At 35.8% G+C, this 19,966-nt stretch overlaps 1 protein-coding gene across 5 annotated transcripts in view; it reads right to left on the bottom strand.

The window, feature by feature from the left end:
* The window catches only part of CRPPA (CDP-L-ribitol pyrophosphorylase A), a 113,513-nt gene that overhangs the window by 54,687 nt on the left and 38,860 nt on the right, over nucleotides 1-19,966 (bottom strand). For all 5 annotated transcript variants that reach the window (XR_005566235.1, XM_039388644.1, XM_027723240.2 and 2 more), the window contains exons 4-6: nucleotides 18,181-18,285; nucleotides 11,638-11,683; nucleotides 2,590-2,687 (exon numbers count right to left, since the gene is read on the bottom strand). Coding sequence is in view for 4 of the 5 variants with exons in the window: in XM_039388644.1 (XP_039244578.1) it covers nucleotides 2,590-2,687; nucleotides 11,638-11,683; nucleotides 18,181-18,285 (249 nt within the window). In the remaining variant the exon portion in view is untranslated. The remainder of the gene's footprint in view (nucleotides 1-2,589; nucleotides 2,688-11,637; nucleotides 11,684-18,180; nucleotides 18,286-19,966) is intronic.

Here is a 19,966-nt window from a genome sequence, read left to right as displayed (position 1 = left end):
ATAACTGTTGCCTAAAAAAATTTTTTTAGAAAAGTTTTTATTTTCATTTTCTTTATCAGTTCTATTTTTAGGTCTTTTTTCCCCCTGCTGTTGGCATTACATGTTATTAGAGTCTCTCTCAGAAATCCCTCAAACAAAATTTCTTTTAAATTCTTCCTTAATGATACATATAGGAGTCAAGAAATATCTCAAAAGTAAATATGGTTGCTACTAAGAATTAGTGTCAAAACTGGCTAAAATGTTAAAATAAATTTAGTTTAAATTTCAGATAATATGTACTTTACTGAATGATTCCCAACTGGTCTATTATTTAGATCAATTACCCTCCAATTCACCCTTTGAAAAGGCCCAGCTTTCAGTGCAGTATATTTAACTTGCTTACAATAATTATCACACTGCACAAAATGAAATCTCTCTCTCTCACAAGTTTACAGTGCTTCATTTAAGAAATCATAGGCCAGTGGATATCATAGAATCATAAAATGGTTTGGGTTGGAAGGGACCTTAAAGATCATCTAATTCCAACCGCCCCGCCGTGGGCAGGAACAATGTCCACTAGACCAGGATGCCCCATCCAACCTGGCCTTGAACAGTTCCAGGGATGGGACATCCACAACTTCTCCGGGCAACCTGTTCCAGTACCTCACTACCCTCACAGTAAAGCGTATATCTAACCTAAATTTTCCCTCTTACGGTTTTTACCAATTACTCCTTGTCCTATCACTACATTTCCTGACAAAGAATCCCTCTCTGACTTCCCTGCAGGCCCCCTTCAGATATCGGAAGGTTGCTATGAGGTCTTCACACAACCTTCTCTTCTCCAGGCTGAACAGCCCCAACTTTCTCACCCTGTCTTTGTAAGGGAGGTGCTCTAGTCGCGTTATCGACTTTGTGGCCCTCCTCTGAACTTGCTCCAATAGTTCCACATGCTTCTTATGTTGGGGGCACCAAAAGTGTGCCCCCAACACAAAATTCCTTTTAGGGTTAGGAGTTCTGTATATTGGCAACGCTTAGCAATTTTATTGTTTAAAAACAAGACAATACATGATTTTTACAGATTTTAACCCTAAAGCTTCACTAAATGAATACTGAAGGATGTTCCAAGGAACAGTGCTAGAAATCAATTAAATAAACTGATTTAATAAAGCCATTAAAAAAAAAAAATCAGTCCTGTATCAGTAGAATCCCTTCAATTTCATGTCCTCATTACCTTGTTTGAGTTCATTTTACATGTGTTTTATTCCAAGGCACCATAAGTCCAGGTGCCTGACTCACCCAATAATTAACCAGTTATGAAATGAAAATTTGGCAACATGTTGTAAATTCTAACTAGTTCTGATCTGAGGTTGTTCCGTTCAAAGTTACAGTGTTGGTTATCAAACATGACATATGCATTGATTTTTCTTGCTGGTTTGGAAGTGCTACTCATGGTATCATCAAAGGGATTATATGCAACCATAATTAACAGATACAAATAAGTCAACACTTTAAGAAGTATATGAGTAAGTGATGTCTTCCTACTAATTGCAGATTAGTTTACATGCAGACAAAAAAGAAGAAACAGCAGTGGAGATGGTGTTAGTGAAATGATTACACACTTCTGCTCTATTATACACTTATTCAGACAAAAAAGATCTTATTCAACTCTGCTAATGTCTTAGACTTATAAATATAGCATTTGATAGACATAAAGCATGATTCCATACTAAATACAATTGTTTCTAAACAAAAACTGTAAGTGTAACGTCAAATGAGATTTCTAGATATAAAACACCAATAGAGTTTGCTAGAGAAGAACATCATTCTAATAACTAAGTACACCATGCAGAAGATCAACACACATGAATACAACCATTACAGAAGTAACACTATGGAAATCAGGAAACCTGTGGTTTTGAAAAACTATTCACTGTCAGTTTGTCTGGGTAATAGGAAGATGTAATATCATCACATAAGATACAACTAAGAATCACTCCAAGACCAGGTAAAATGATCACCAAATGTTAATCACCTTTGGGAAAATGGAAATATGATAGTTCTATTAGAAGGAATAATGAAAAAGGGAAAAGGTAGCTAAATGACAGTAGAAAATTCCATCAGTATCCAAAAGCAAAGGCTTCAATGTGCATTCACTGTGAGTGAAATGTACCCCTAGGACTCAAAAAAACTGATTAATTAGATTTTGCACTTGCAGTTCTGCAGGAAAAAAACTTACTCTTTAATTGGTTCAGACTTTAACTTCAAAGTAACAAAAGCATTTCCTCTGTAACATATTTGTAACAATTTGGGCTTACTGAATTCATAAAATCTAAAGAAAATGGCCTCTGTTGTCTGGATTCAATTTCTCCTCTAGTCTAATATATACATTTTAAGTGCATCTGTAAGATCCCCTTCTACTGCCCAACTGGGCAGAAGATGCTTCTTTCTTGGTAACTTCCACACCTGGTGTCAATCCTGTGTAATAAATACTACGCTGACACAGGAAGTCTCAGTTGCTGTATTCACATTATTTAGACCATTTCTTATGAGTAGTGGCAACCAGAAACACTAAATTAGTCATACAGTTGAAAGCCATAGAGATGCACTTACTTTTATTTGTCTTTTCAGAGATTCAGGAAGGAGAAAACCAACTTGTGCAACAGTTTCATTTGCATCGGTAATAACACAAACTTCTTGTGAAAGGTTGTCTGTGATTGAGAAAAAAACCTTAGTATTTCATGCAAAAATAAATCAATCAAAGTTACCAATCTGCTAAATATTACCCTCAATCCATACTGCTGTCTCTCGACAGAACCTTTTCAACAACTGTAAATTTAAAGACTACTTATTTCAAGGCACAGTTAATCTAACTACATCATTTGTATAACATACATTTCAAATATAAAATTCAGTTTATATTTTTTATGATTTTCTGCAATGTGAAATCATCTCATGAGGCCTGTCCCCAAAGCCCATTTAAATAAGGGATTCCTTTTACATGATATTTTTCAGGTCCACATTAATGACACTAGATGACAATCAAGAAAATGTTTTTAAAAGTTCATATGATGTATCGCTTCAACAGATCACAGAATGCAGTATCAGCAATACTGAGAAAAGAAAAAAAAAGCAAAAAACCAGGGGATAGCATAAATCTGCTTCCCAACAATATGCACTACAAAATCACCCCCAAAAAGTATATTGAAAATACTGTTCAGGGAGACAGCAAATATAAATATTCACTGCAACATCAAAGAAGTTGAAGAGTCACTGACAAAGATCATGGAATGGGCAATTTCCTAGATCTTTTACTGGTGCGGGAAAATATAGTATTTTGTTGCTATCAAGTTTCAAGTTACTGCCTGATCTGTTCCATAAAGCCCACAGTTCAGAAAATTAGTATTTTCCCTAGTTATTTATTAGAGGTATTAGATTTGGTGAGCATTTTCCTTTCTTTAAGCAAATAAATCAAAATAATTCAAGTCTGAAATTCTCAGCTGTAATGCAGAAATTTATCCTTTAGATGTTGAATCACTATGCAGAGCAAAATATAGGATTTCTAATATTTTTGGGGTAGCCATTTCATAAGTAAAGAGAAATTTCACAAATGTAAAGTCTAATTACATTTAAAGCAGACTTCAATGAAAATTCAGGGACAGAAATATACCAAACACCACCACAAAACAAATTAGTAGTGAAAGACATAAGAGAAATTATAAAAATATGGTCTAACTGCTCTTCAAACAAGTCTGAATATAAGGATACATATTTTTTGCATGTGGAAAGGTTTTTTATAATTACATACCACACAATAAGTTCATTCAGATGCATTTCTTAAGTAAACAACTCACTTTCTACTGTAAACTCAAAGACTTCTTTACAAAAATAGACATAAAGACCTGAAAATTAACTTTAAAGCCGCTGTAGAGTTAACATTATTGGAAAGTGTCTTGTAACTTTCAAGCAATTTTCTGTGAGTAGGAAGAGTAAATTAACCGCTGAGAATCACAAAGAATAATTAGAATGATTTTTTGAATCATTTATTATGTCCAATATTTATAATGTGACAACAAAAACAGTGGTAGCAACTGACTTCATATTCAGTTAGCAAGAATGGGGAGGGAGGAAGAAAGAGAGAGAACAATGAACATCTGCTTATAAACCATCACAACCAGATGAAAGTGAGAATTAAAAAAAATGCATGGCCAGTTCTCACAGGACTGGAAATCACAGGATACCACAACTGCAGGAGAAATTATCTTCCCATAGATTCACTAGGCAAAAAAATATATTGAACATGCATCACAGTTGTCTTCTACTTAATACAGAATAATTTTACCATCTGAAAAATGGTTCAATAGGAAACCATATTGAATTAATTTCTTATCACCAGAAAGAAACCAGTGGGTAGATTTAAATCAGAGCAAGAGTCACTTGAATTTAGTACTGTACATGGAATGCAGATACAAGATAGATATACATAATAAACCAGACTGGCATATCAGATTTCAAGAACTCAGATTCTATTGAACTAAGTAATTTAATGAAGAAGGTCAGATTGGAACAATTACAAAAATGCACATGTGGAAGAAGGCTGTGGAACCCCAAAAGGCACCATAACTTAGGCTCAGACAGTTCTTTTAAAAAGAAGTCTGTAATCAACAGTAAGTGTCAAAAGTAATCTCACAAGAGGCTGCTCAAAGACTGCAGCTATAAAGACCCATCTCACTCCTCTCTCCAGCCCTCTTAGAACTCTAACTTCCTGCAACAAACAAGAGAGGCAATTACCAAAAAAATGACTAAGATATGCAGGTTGGATTTAATAAAGAGGAGAGAAAATTCAATGAAGTGTGGAAAAATGTATTTTTAGTCTGGAGAAGGAATGTAATGTTCTAAGGGGAAAGTCTATTAATAAAGTATGAGAACATTAAAATAATGATAATACACAAATTGAAAAGATACTGCATGCTTTTAAATGATCAAGGCAGCGTACAAAGGAAGGCTAGGAAATCATCATGTATAAAGTCAGCATAGCAAAGCAACAGTTATGTTCTAGTTGAGGTTTGAAACTCATTTTCCATTTAAGTCCAAACTGTTTCAAGTGGTCAAAGACCTCTGTGTTAATTTAGACAGTTTGCACCTTTGCTGAATTGTGGAAAGGAAGACCAAGTGGAGCCTTCCTCCCCAAGACTCTGGTAAGCTGATGGAGCTCCATGGCTCAATGTAATCATGCTGAACACAGCAAGCACATCTGGAGTGCTGGCTGGTAACTCCATGAATTCCATGAATTCTGCTGCCTGCCAGTAAATCTAACTGCATGCAGCATTTCATTCCTGGTTTTCAGAATTCTGTTTGAGTGAATGAAACAGCCATTCTGGAAAGCCACATCATGGCCATGTCACAAAGAATTTTAATACTCAGCTAAAACCATTTTGTTTTCCATCAGACCATGGATAACTGAGGCTGGAAGGGACCTCAGAAGGTCTCTAGTCCAAACTCCTTCTCAAAGCAGGATCACCCATGAGGTTAGGCCTGGTCACTCAGCCCCTCGCCCCTCCCACACTTGAAAACCTTCAAAGACAGAGACTGCACAATGTCTCCAGGCAACCTGTTCATTGCTTAATTGTCCTCATGGTGGAAGAGCTTTTCCTTTTTCTTGAGTTGGAACTTCACTTGGTTCAGTTTTTGTCTATTACCTCTTGTCCCCCTACAATGCACCACTGTTCTACTTCACTTCCCTACTTTCTGCCATAACTTCCTTTTCATTCACCAAACAATTTTTTTTGCTCTTTTCTCACTATTGCTCTTTTCTCACTATTGCATTACATATCAAACTCTCTATCTTGCTTTGGCTTCCTTGTCCTCAACTTAGTTTAAACCTATTATTTCCCTGGAAACCTCCTCTTCCAATACTCCTCTCCCACTAACTCTCAGCTTCTTTCCAGATGTACCCTATTATGGAGTAATGCTCCCCATTCACATGTATCACATTTGATCTCATCCATCACTTTTAACATCCACTCAGAGTATATTTTTTGCATAATATAAAAAATAGTTAAAACCCTGCACTGCCAAATTTAAACACTACATTTCCCTATCGGGAATTTTTTTTTCATTAAAGCTAAATTTGATAGAGAATTTCAGAACGTGTTCCACTACACCTCCCTTTCTTTTTTTCCTCCATCAGAAAAATTCATTTTCAAATTTTCCATGCCCCTCTTCAATATCTTGAAAACTTTAGATCACATTATTGTTTGGCAACACCTGCCACAGTCTTTATCCTAGGATCCTACCCAATTATAAATTAACTTGTGTTCATGTTTATGGAACTAACTACCTTAGTTAGATAGTGTATTAAGTGTACTGTAATAAAAGACTTAAAGGTTTACCCTGAAAAGCATGCCACAAACAAGCAGCAATTAAAATAATACTTTGTTTCAATAAAGATCATAAGTATCATATCCTAGGGAATTAAAGCCATAAGAAAAAAAATGCATCTGAATAGTAAATAGGTTTTAGCCTACAAACATATTTTTTTTCTCTTAATTGCACATAGGTGTGCATACATACACTTGTTTTTGCATACATATGCTCATTCCACATCATTCTTGATCTGCCGTTACAATTCGTATTATTTTGGAAGCACATTCTATTTATCAAAATTTGGAAGTTCACAATGAGTTCAAAGAAATAAATTAATTTACCAGAATTCTATTTTCACTTTCTACATAGCAATGGAAATCCAATATGGTTCCCCCTGGCATCCTTAGAAACATCTTTGTTATGAGATGCTACCACTGTAAACCCAAGAAAAATGAAATAAGTACTGCTGAGCATTTAGTCCATTCATGCTCAACAGAATGAGTTTAAACTGTTATCCAAGCAACATAGGTAACCAAAAATATCTAACATTTTTTTTTTACCCATTCCACATGTTTCTGTAGCCTCAAAAACTAAACGTCAAACTTGACACTGCCTCTACCAATATTTGTATACAAGAAAGAAAGGAAGATTTTGTGGTAGAAGACAAGAAAGGGGGTTATTTCCTCCTGACAGTAACTATTCCAAGGAACATTTCCCCACCTGACAGTCTATTTCTTTGCCTCACAGCAGAGAACAGCCACCAGTTCATGAGCATGCCCACGAAAACGCAGTTTACCTCGTGTAAGAACTCTGTCCTTTGATAAACAATGCTTACCTCAATTTTTATTTTTATAAAAAGTCACATGGTTTCTTCACAGAACCCAAATCATAATATGTAGTTCTCAAGAACTATAAACAGTTTGAAGGCATTAAGATATTTTTCTTGGCACTTGCAAAAACATAATTTTACCTACATCAACAGACACTTCTTTAGCCACATGTGAGGGCAAAATATCCAATCTGTAAGTGAAGTCTCTTGTGAAAAAGTCATTGAAAAAGAAAGGCCCTTAAGAAAAGGAGAAGGAGAGTGAGTCAAACTGTAAGTTATAAACTTCTACTGAGAAGCATCATTTAAAGTTTACATGTTGGAACTAGAGTTCAAAGATACCTACCCTGAGGGTAGTAGTCCTAATGGAATTTTTTTAGGATGTTTTGTATTAACCTGATCTTAACTACCTTTCTAGATGAGTCATGCTTATTGTAAGACAATGTTTTCTTACTTCAAGACTATTAAAAATAGGCGTGTGCCACCTTGTCTGCATACTCTACAAGTTTATACCTGCTTAACTAAATAAAAGTATTACATTTGCTGTTTATAAAACAAAGGAGGTTAGGATTCAGACTTTCATAATACAGTTATAAAAAAGACTTGAGGAAGTTAACAAATTATGAAGAAACGTTTTAAGAAAACAGTTTCAAAAGAAAAATAACTCATTAGTCTATTTACATTAGTGAAATGTTTCTTTGTGTTGCCTTAAATAAGAATGATATATATACATATAGATATCTAAAGTACAAAAATGTATTTAGGTATGTATGTTTTTCTTATTTCCATCTGAGTCAAGTTTAGCAAGCTCAAAGTTGTTGAACTGTTGAAGGAAACCAAAAGTTTCAATGACTAATAAATATAAACTGTAGATTACATGAAATTTGGAATTGTAGTCAAAAAATTAAATGTGTACACTCTAAATGTGTTCTTCATCACTACTGAATTCATCCAGTGATAAAATGTGCATCCAGCACAGTAAACTGGGTAACTTAGTAAGAAAGAAATCAGTTGTGAAGACTGCAACAGTAGTGTGGATCTGGTGTGAGGCCAGAGCCCTTTGCACCCTACACCCTCCTAGCCCACACATTTAGCTTCAGGGACATCTCCCAAGAACCTCAGCAGCAGGCAAGGTGGTCTTCCAAGACCTGGTACTTTGCAACTCAGCTTCACAGAGTCATGCAGAACTTCTCCTTCAGGCTCTCTACATGGCACAAAAGGGGAATGACAAGTAGGAGCGCATCATTTACAAGAGCATGTAGTGATAGAACAAGTGGGAATGGCTTCAAACCTGAGAGTAGGTTTACATTATATACTAAGAAATTCTTTATTGTGAGGGTGTTGAGGCACTGAAACAGGTTGCCTGGAGAAGTTGTGGATGATGCCACAGCCACATGGGGGTACATCAGAATGATGCTCAAAAGGACCAGAAATACGTTGTCCCCCTAAATATGCTTTAAGTGGGGCATGAACTGTGAATAAAGTACCTGTCTAATATTATTTGCATGGTTCAACTGCCCACTACCAAAATAAGTCATGTTATAACCACGTGAAGGTCTGGTATTTGAAGTCTTTTAAAGGGCACAAAATAGATAAGGCACAATTCTCAAACTGCAGCCTTGGAGTACTAACAGTGCCATTTCAAAACCCCATTAAAGATAACTAATTATGTAACGTAACTCTGTTATGCAGTGTCCTAATTTGCTACAGAGGACTCATTATACTGCTTACATAAGGAGAAAAGAACATGTGCAGCTTCTCCTTCCTGAACTCATGCAATGCAGCAAGAAGCAAGTCTAAACTTCAGTGATCTTAAAGTTTTTCACAGACACCAGGCATAATAGAACTACTGTGGTAACTGAAGTAGATATATTGCATGCTGCCACAGCAACAGAACACCGGATAAGTAGAGATCAAGTAAGGGATTAGCCTGATTGGCCACCATGAAGGTCTTCCTTTTTACTTTAAACTACACAAACTTTTTATTATAACCATCAGCTGGAAAAGACTGTACTGGCTTCAGGGAAAACAAAACGTGATAACATGATGAAATACACATATAAAATATGTATCTATGAAGAGAACATCTGGTCATTTACAGCACTTTTTCTCCAGAAACAGTTAGTGAATGTTCCTTTCATTCAAATAAGCTGCATTCTCATTTTCTACACAAGCAGTTTTAGAAAACCTGCTTGGAATATATCTTAATTTTAAAATAAATTATAACTAATCTCCTTTAATGACCTATGAGATTACTGAAGCCTTTGTGTATACAGAAACATGGAAATTCACTCGTTGTTTCAAATTTATAATTTTTTGAACACTACTGAGAAAGGGTCTGGCTTCATCTTCTTCACTCTGCCCCATCTCGTATTTGTACACGTTGGTTATGATCCCCCTGAGCCTTCTCTTCTCCAGGTAGAGCAGTCCATGCTCTCACAGCATCTCCTCATATGACAGACATTCCACTACCTTAATCATCATGATGGCCCTTTGCACGACTGTCTCCAGAATGACCATGTCTTTCCTGATGGGGGAACCCGACACTCCAGATGTGACCTCACCAGTGCTGAGCAGTGGGGAAGGATCAGCTTCCCCAACCTGCTGGTCATGCTCTGCTCTACTGTAGCCCAGGGAGCTGTTGGCCTTCTTTGCCCCAGGAGCACACTGCCAGCTCCTCTTCAATTTGCATTCCACCAGGACCTCCCAGGGCCTTCTCTGCAGAGCTGCCTTGCAGCTGGTCAGTCTCCAGCCTGTAATGGTGCTTCCAAAGGGTAGGAGTTTGCATTTCCCCTTGCTGCATTTCACGAGACTCCTGTTCACCCACTTCTCCAGCTTGTCAAGGTCCTTCTGAATGGCAGCACAACCACTTAGTCTATGAACTGCTCCTCCCCATATTACATCACCTACAGACTTGATGAGGGTGTGCTCTGCCCTATCATTCAGATCATCAGTGAAGATTTTAACTGGTGTGGATCCCTAGGGTAGACCACTAGTAACTGGGCTCCAGCTGAAATTTCCTCTTTGAGCCTGGCAGTTCAGCCAGTTTCAATCCATGCCCACTTTTCTGGTCTGTACTTCATCAGTTTGTCCATGAGAATGTCATGGGAGATAGTGTCAAAAGCCTTGCTGAAATCAAGACAAACCATATCCACTGCTCTCCAATTATTTCTACATTTCATTGCAGAAGGTTTGTCAGGCATAATTTCTGCTTTGTAAATTCATGTAAACTAATCCTAGTCACCTTCTTGTCTTCAACATGTTTGGAAATCCTGAGCTTGAAAGCTAAGAGTGTGGAACCTCTAACAATCCTAGACAAAACAACATTTTCAAAAATTCCAGGCTTCCGGCTATGAAGATAGAAGCTCTTCCTTTCCTGTCAGAACCAGAACTTCCAAGGCTTCCTAGCCCTATCTTCTTTTGTGCCTAAAAAATTCAGTCAGGTAGTTCTAACAATGCATATAATATGTAGTCTTTGACCACTGTAATAACCAGAAGCTTTAAACTTGTTGCATACCTGGAGGTCTAGATAAGCACCTTAAGAGAATACCACAGCAATGTCTGAGCTCAGTTTAGGCTTTCTAGTTTGTCTATAGTGACAGAGCTGATCTCGGCATGGTATAATTTACCCAAATCAGAAGCTAAGCCTGTAACAACAGATGAGACACCGAAGCGAACAATGTTCACACAGGTTTTGCTCTAGTTTTCTTAAATAGGAACTACATTCTTTTCTCTGGAAAGGTATTTTTAATCCCAAGGTAAGTCCCTTTCTCTTCATCAGTTTCTGCGGTTTTATCCCTCAGTTCTCAACAAGGAGTCAGGTAAGAGTCCCCTGAATCACTGCCTATCAGTTTACAATAACCATCGGTGTGCTCGTTACACATGCAGTACTCGACAATTCTTCCTTTCTATACTGACTCACTCTAAAAACAATCTAGATAAAGGCTAAATCCAGTCTTTATGTTAAACTGCTATGAAACCACTGTTACCAGTACAAAAAAAAGGTTAAAAAACAGTTCAACAAAATACTTATAAATTAATGAAATACCTTAATATCATGTAGTTGCTGTATTAATTTAGGTAATAACTGGCTGTGTGTAAGACAGTGAAGAGCCCTAAACAGTTAATGTTTAATTTTCAGTCTTAGCTTAGAAAGATAGAACATATTCAGAATTGATCTGCAAAGCAAAGAAAAAAATAAATTGTTTATTCCTTATAAAGCCATTCAAAATTTATCTCTGTTTGACTGTAATATACACAGCTTTTTATAAGGTTCTCTATTCTAAGAGAAGTAAATAAAGGTAAATATGCATAATACAAGTATTCCAGTGAACAAGCTAAAACAACTTGCCTCAGCACATTTCATCCATCATAAAACCTTTCTTAATGACATTTCAAATTATAGCACACAAGATTCTTAATTAGACTCAGAAATATGCAAACTGACAGTCACAAGGACAAACACATACCCTTAATAATCGATTCAGCTGCATACAGATCCCGCTTGTAGGTCACCTAAAGGACAGACAAGCCTCATTAGTTTTAACACAGCAGGAAGGAATGCAAAACCAATAAAATAATGCCCTGAAGGCAATTCTTTACATTTTAAATACCATAAACAAATGATATTGTCAATTTCTTAATTTTGGTAAAATATCACTGGCAGGTTATGAGAACAGAGGTTGCCAAAATTACTGGAAACTTGAGGAAATCCTTTTTTAAATACTTAGATCTGCTTAGAACTCCTTTGAAACCTAAAACTATTTTCAATTCTCTGAAGAATCATGAACACATGATACTGCATCTATTTTCACACATTCATTCTACTCTAGTTTTATTGCAAAAAAATTTCATTTTTAATAGGACTCAAGATCATACAAATGACAACCAAGGAGCAATCTAGTTATTATTTTTACTAATATAGGTGCAATTTTTCAGTAGTGCAAGACAGTTGCTGTTAATGAGAGTCCAATTAATCAGTGGGAGTCAGTGAGACTACAAGGAGACTTTGTGTGAGCTTTCAGAGAATTAAAAACCAGCAAGATCTTCTTGAAGGTATTCATCAGATCAAGTTAGATGGACAATAAGACGCTGAGTATTTACTTGGTACTTGCAAAAAACACCTTTCATACTTGCCTTTGTACCCTAATGGTGGTTGACAGTCCCAGTAATAGGCTTTGCAAATAAAATAATGTAAAATTAAAGACAGCATCTACCCAAGACATTACCAGTCTTTGGTAGCAGTGTCTTCACAATGACATACTGACAACTGACATAACTCTTTAATATTTGTATTTGGTTTGACTGTAACTTCCATTTATGTTAAATAAAATTTTATTGGATTTTCTGCATTTGTTTCTCTAGTCTGAACAACTCTTTTCCTCCAAATGTCCTGCAGAGGATTCCAAGAGCTCTAGTGCTGCAAATTAAATCTTACAGCAGAAGGACACTGTTGTAGGTATCAGCATCTTAGTCTCCAAATAAGTGATTATTTGATTTTACCATAAAGATTCTTGTAACCACTTTCCTTTTGATCTCATAAATGAAGCTCTGTATTGTAGTTAGAAACAGACAAATAATATTACCTTCCTCATCACTTCCTCAAGGCATCATATTCTTTTAAAATTAAAAACTTACTTCCACACAGTTTGTCCTGCAGAGGAAGCAGCCAGAGAATGAATCTAGCCTGAGAAATCTTACGTGTCTGAGTTTACATGCAAACATTTACATGTCTACTTACTGTTGGGAAGAATCAATGTCTTGAAATTAATTTTAAGGACAAGGAGTGACCAATTTTGTTGCAAAGTTTCTTTCTATTAAGTTTCTAGAGTGCTTTTACACTGAACTTTCAGTAAAGCGTAACAGACTATCAACTAAAAACCTTTCAAGAAACAAAGCTAAGGTCTGTCAGAAGTGGTCTCACATACTCTAAGGTTCACAATCTCTTTGAGGTGCAAAAGTACTTTTAAACAGTCTGATCTAAAAAAAAAAATTAGGTACAGTCTTCAAGAAAACAGCAGAAAAGAATAAAATGCAAGAAGGAACCTTCAAAAAAAATCTCCTCTGAAATTCTGAGCCAGACATCAGCAAATACTTTTTAGAGTGGCTTCCTAAAGAAATAAATCATTTGAGACCATATCCCATTCTCCATATGTGTTTCTTTTATTATCTTTGATTCTATAAGCTAATTTCAGGTTAAGCTTCATGAAAACAGTAAAGTTAACAGAAAAATCCTGCCAGACAGCACAGGTGACCACCATTTACCAGTCAGAGAAGGATAGATTCTCTACACCCCTTTCAATAATGACTAAAGTTTCTCTTAACTTATGGATATTCACAATGCCTCTGGATTTTCCTGTGTTGATTAAGACATGTTCTTGCAATTTAGCTGATACTTATTAAAAAAGGCAGACAACCATGGCATATAAACCTTTTGGTTTAACTCAAACCACTGATTATTTTAGTATGAATGTGCTTCAAACAATTTAGGAGATTAGTCAACACAACAGTTAATTGTCCTGGGCAGCTGTACTGCTTTACCTCTAGTTTCACTAAAGCGGATTTGCATTCTAGGTTCACCCCAGCTGGAAGCAATTTAGATTTAGCCAAATCAATGAGTAAGAATACTTTACTTGACACTCCATACCACAAAGTAAGTAAGGCAGTATTATCCACTCTTCACAGGTGAGGTGCAAAACATCATGGGGGGGAACAAGAAAAATGATGCATAGGATTTCTCTTTGTAGAAGACAGATTTCTACCTCATCCATTTTTGCTTTTCTTCTATCACATTACGAATCTGAATCTCTACATGCTTATAAAATTCAATCATTTTTTCATGCTCATCTCTGAAGGTTCCTTATTTATCAACAGTTGCTCAGAGCTTGAGTCTGGATTTTACTACAGTATTCTAGATGCACTTGTAATATTAGAACATCTCTAATTTCATATTCTTGTTTCTATATCAATGGCTGATATAAGGTATTTTTGCCCACACACAGTGGAAACTTGCTATCTTCTGTGATTCCTACACTACTTTCAAAGTCACTGCCCTCCAAGAACTATTCTCTAAATACGATCTATACTTGGTTTGTTTCTAAAAACACTCCTATATATTTGGCTGCAATGAAAAGCATACCTTTTGTATAAACCGTTTGCTAAACAATCCTTATCAATAGGTTATTTCTGATCAATTATATTTTTATTTACAAATCTTTAAATCTTTGTCTGAAAAGTTTATCAGACGGATGTTAAATACCTTAGACACAATAACAGTTTCTGTAGAACTGTACATGGTGAGAATTACCTTTTGAAACGTATCAATTATCTAATGTTTCATCTATTTAATGAGAACTAGTAAAACTACAGTCATCCTATTATTAATTAAGATGCAATGCAGTAAGAAGTCAAACTTCTGCAAACTGTGTGTTGTATCAGCATTACCATGTTATCAGTAAAATTATAATCTTGTAATAAAGTCTTGAAGTCAATTTCACAAAATAAGTAAATTCCATGTTGGTTGACATTAATTACATTAGTCCCTTAACTCTTCATTAATCAAGTTTTGCCTGTAGAAGAACACCCTTTTTGTTTCGTTGGTCAATATCAAACTCACAGGCTTCTAACTCCGATTCTCACTCCTCATGTGACAATACTATTTTTTGGTTTTTTTCCTCTTGAACATCCAATGTTCCAAGATTTTCAGAATGTTGTTGCTGCAATCCAGAATATCACTAGACCAAATACTAGAACTCAACACAAATACCTCACTGTCACAGAACATGAAAACATGACCTGCTTATTTAGCAAAGGCAGAATAGTCTTACTTATTAAACATACCTCTACTTTTCGGTATAAGAAACAATCTATTTTATCTATTTAATAAAGCCACAAAATCATGAGACAGGGTGTTTTGTTTTGTTTTGTTTTCCCATGTACCCTTCTCTCTCAATAGACTGCAAGTTTTCGCTACCTAGGAAGATGTTCTTTTAAAAGTTCCCCAAAGTTATTCCTATTCAATATTTAAGAGTCTTCTTCATACTAATTTAGCTTGATGAACACTTCAGATTTACAAAACTGCACAGTAAATGCAAAAATATAACTCTTTACTGAACAAATACAATAAAGTTATGATCACACATACACAAAATGTATTGCATTTTACCTTAATGAAGTTTTTCCCCTCTCTTATACTAAGATATCATACAGATCTCCTTCGTATGGAATATTTTTGTAGGATTATAAAATAATCATGTTTTTTAGAAACGGTGAGGATTTTTTGCTCTGTCAGCACTGTCTATAAATCCGTATCAATGTTTTAAAAATCTTCTTACATTGATTTTTTCATCTGTGTTATACACACCTATATATTAGAGTCCAACAAATACATTCTGTTGATTTCATACTTAAAGAGCATATTGCCCCAGAATATTTAAGGTAATTTTGCTTCAAAGATGGCAAGCACAGAGAAACTGAAAATGTGGTGTTGATATTCTCATTCTGTTTCCCTTTTTTGCCATCCTGATCCCAATATCTTATAAATAGCTATATAATAACTACGTTTAAAATAGAACACATAAATATTTATAACGCTGAAGCAATTTGAATGTTCCTGCTTGGTTGTTGTCACTACAAAGAATTATTTTAATTTTGCAATTTGTTCCCAGAAAGTAAATGCACTATGTCTTGCTTTAGCTCCAACAATGACTTTGAAATGTTGCTTTTCCTAATGTACAAGTAGACACTCCTCAGGTACAATAATCAGTACTAATTCAAGAAGACAATAAAAGTCATTTAACGTTATGTAGGTTGTACACCTGATAAATAAACTGAATTCTTACAAATATCTGATCTTTAAAGATTCAAGATCCTCATAGGATGAAACTGGTTTGTAATACTTGAACTTTAGAAACTCTCCTCCATCTATTAATTGACAACAGATTTTCAGTTACACATCCTCTGAAACCTCAACTGAACAATTCTTAGGTATTTCGGTTCTTATTTATCCGGATGGAATATCCTTTTGCCTCATGTTGAAAAAATAAGACTGAGGCCATTGGGAGCACACCAGTTCTTGGCATATGAAATATCATTTATCATAGCACTGAAAAACCTAACAGGAAAAACCAAACATATATAACAAATTACGTTATTACACAGCTAAGGGAAGACAGTTGTGTTTCTGAAACGTGATTAGTAACAAAGAGCAACAGTTCCTAACCATTTTGTAGGCAAGGACCATTTGAGAAAAGTGGCAGTCTTGTGCACTTTGTCAAACTGCACAGACTGAGCACAACTGTTCTCTTCCTTAATGGTACTGCTTCAAGTCACCTGCCAAACACCTCGGTACAGAGTGACCAACACCTGGGTGCTCTTCAAAAAGAAGCAGCTATCTTCCTCCACAGTCTCTAATCTGATAAAAGTATTTTCTGCAGAAACAATCTAATATTTCACAGATCTCATTTTTGTGCCTTTGACTTTTAATGTCTCCACAAGCAGCAGAAGACACCAATGACTTTTAGCTACAAAATGAGAGATGGAATAGGGTATTAAAAGGTACAGGTAACTTTAATGACACAGCACCAGCATCTTTGTGCATATCGTATATGGCATATTCACTGCTCTGCACCACCTGCAGCACAGGATCTGCACAGAAATGGGTGCCCTTGCTACTGTCGCACTCTGAACGATACTATCAGCACTGAGACTCTTTGGTGGGTGACCTTGGTTGGACGCCAGGTGTCCATCAAAGCCACTCCGTCACTCCCCTCTTCAATTGGATAGGGGAGAGAAAAATCAAACACAAAGAAGAACGAGAGGAAGCCCAGCAGAGGGGTGCTAAGATGGTGTGAGAGAACTTGGCTTGTTCGGCCCAAAGAACAGAAGAGGAAGGGTGGGGAAGGACCACAGAGAACTAAATGAACATTATAAAGAACTAAGTGAACATTATTGGTGAATCTTGTTATCCTTCATGTAAGTACCATGCCTTGCAATGAGAACAATGAAATCACCCAAAAAAATTATGTCATGTAAATATGCATGACATAATCTGTCCCTTAGAAGAATAAATAGGAAAAGAGACCATATACTGTTTCAGAAAGACTATGTCCCAGCAAGACATGGAAAGAAGTTTATGTATGCAACCAATGCACAAGTAAATTTTGCTGTTAAATTGCACAGGAAATTTGCATTGCAGACTCAGGAAATTACCTTTCTTTGTAAGATTTATGGTCATACTATTAGAAATCATGTCCCTTTGGAGGAAATTTACCGTCAAAGATAGATGGAGTGATTTGAGCTGCTTCCAGATCCTTCAATGTGCTAATGAATAAAATAAAATAAACTCTTAAAAATTGCATGACACAACAGCTACTGAGAAAGAATAATGTCCCACCATTCAAAACAATGAAATGCAATACTTTCAAGCAGCAGGGATGTATACTTTGGCACCTTTACAGACACCTCCTTTGTTAGTCATCAGGAACCTACAGATTACCAGACAAGGTGAATGATGTTTAAAAATTTTTAGAAGATTTTTTCAAGAGATCTTAAATATTACACTGTTACTGAATGTAATGAACTGTTCTAAAAATCAAATCGGTGACAGCCAGGTATTTGGCATCAGAGAAAGAGTGATATCCTCATAGGAAAAGTTGAGAAAAATAGACAAAAGTTATAGAAATAGCAGGAGAAAGCTCATACCATAAAAGAATGTCCTTAGTTTTAGAGATTATGGATTTATAGTTTTACAGATTGTCAGGTTATTCAAGTACCTAGTTGGTTTTCCTACTTAGAGAAAAATACTGTCCTCATTGATTATCTCCAGTAACATCTGCCCAAGTCTGTCTACAAAAACAAGTTCTAAAAAGGGGTCATGACGATACAAAACGAATTATAAAATTTGAAAGAGAAAAGCCTAACTTACAATTGAAAACACATCTGAATTTTTATGATAATATGCAAATTTTATTAATTTTAAATGATATATAAAAACTAGATATTACTGCCTTTACCTTCCAGAGGTCAGCTGTTCCTTCAACAAGTTTGGCATTTGTTTTACAGTATTTCAGAGCCAGATGCAAACATTCAGTTCCATAATCCAGGTCATAGTCTGTACACTGTAGTAATTAAAAAAGAAAATACATCCTTAATTAGCCTTAAAGAAATCATACTTTTAAGCAGTAACAGATTTGCTTTCATTAATTAAACCTTACATCTCAATAGTCCTATCCAGAATAATACAACTGTATTAGTTAGGTAGATTCAGAATGGACGAGAAATCAAAAACTGTTCCAAGAAGCTTATGCCAAATTGTAGGTATCCAGCAGTGTTACATAAGTAAATAAACATTTTATAAGCACAGATGAATTCAATTAGGTGCTGCAAGTATCTTGCTAAACCTTTACATTGTTAACTAAATGAATGAGAAGTTACATGTATAAAAAAAATTTTTGATGGAGTTGAGAGAGGCTTCACCAAAAGACATCATTGACCTTCCAGTGACAAACCTTTAGAGTATGGAAACAAGTTAATAAACTCATGACTCTTCAAATTCCGTGTCTGTGTTGGTTGCTGCATCATCAAAAAAGGATGGTAGTAACTATGAACCTCTGTGTTCCTTATGTGATTCCCTCTATCTTTTTCTCCAGTTACCTGCACAAAAATAGCAAAGTCTCATGGTGCCTCACAAGCCTTGCAGGAAAAAAACCCAAAAAACAAAAAAAAACACCAGACAAAAAAAAGTTTGTCCACTTTTCATTCACCTAGAAAAGACATTATTCTCTCAACACACCCTTCCCAAGCAGTTCAGCTTCCTATAAGTAGTGATTATAAGAATCCTATTAATGAAAAAACTGAGTAGGGAGCAGAATCTCCTGAGCCAAAACATAGGTAGAAAAGCAGGAACAGTATCCAGTCTCTATTAAAGAGTGAATAGCCAACAGTAAGAACAAGGTAATCATATCTTCTTACTTTCCCAGAATACTCCCTTGGCCTCATATAAAGCTATTATTCTGGCTTCGGAAATCCCTAAAATAAAAACTCCCTGAGGGACACACTGAACCAGACGTGACTGCCTTAACAGTATTCAGTGAATTACAGGAACCCTGAATTCACCCAATTATTTTTTGAATAGCAGTATTTTTTAGCAGCTGCATCAGGGCACATCTGATTCATCACTCTTTTCATCACATGCTCTGTTGTTGTCACCGAAAAGGGAGTGCAAAACCACCTTCTCAGCCCTTCAAAATGCTCCACCACATCTCTTCTCACATCTTCCCACAAATAAGTCATGTTGTGTGTGGAAGTTTTACAAAACTTCGTAAAGGAGGGCAAAACGGTTGATCATTTATCTGCAATTACCTATGAATTTTATCATAACATTCTTCTAAAAACCTTCTTAGTCAGCCCTCATCTCTACTACACAGAAAAAAAATGGGTAACTCCACTTCCTGTTCCAAATTATTTATGAACAAAATAACAGCGCAAGTCTCAACACAGGCCATCATGAAACTCCACTAGTGGTTTACTGCTAAGAGAACTGGTCATGCACTTTACTTTGTTCATCTTCTAACAAGTAATGTACTCTGATAAATACTTACTCTTATCCCAAATCTTTTAAGTTTCCTTAAAGAGTCTTTAGTAAAAGCTTCTGTGGAACATCTTGTTATGCAAGCAGGTTGTTATCAGCTTCAGCAACCTCGAACAAGATGTCAGTTAACTCCTTAGAGAATGACAACTAGCTCTGCAATACATAAGCTTTCCTTTACAAAAGCTGAAATAACCCTTCCACTGTGTCAA

Source organism: Pipra filicauda, unplaced genomic scaffold (genome assembly GCF_003945595.2).
Source record: "Pipra filicauda isolate LSUMZ 115617 unplaced genomic scaffold, ASM394559v2 scaffold66_size7647185_pilon, whole genome shotgun sequence".
In the NCBI taxonomy this organism is placed as follows: Eukaryota; Metazoa; Chordata; class Aves; order Passeriformes; family Pipridae; genus Pipra; species Pipra filicauda.
Note: the sequence above shows the minus strand (reverse complement) of the source record. Positions and strands in the feature narration are given on the sequence as shown.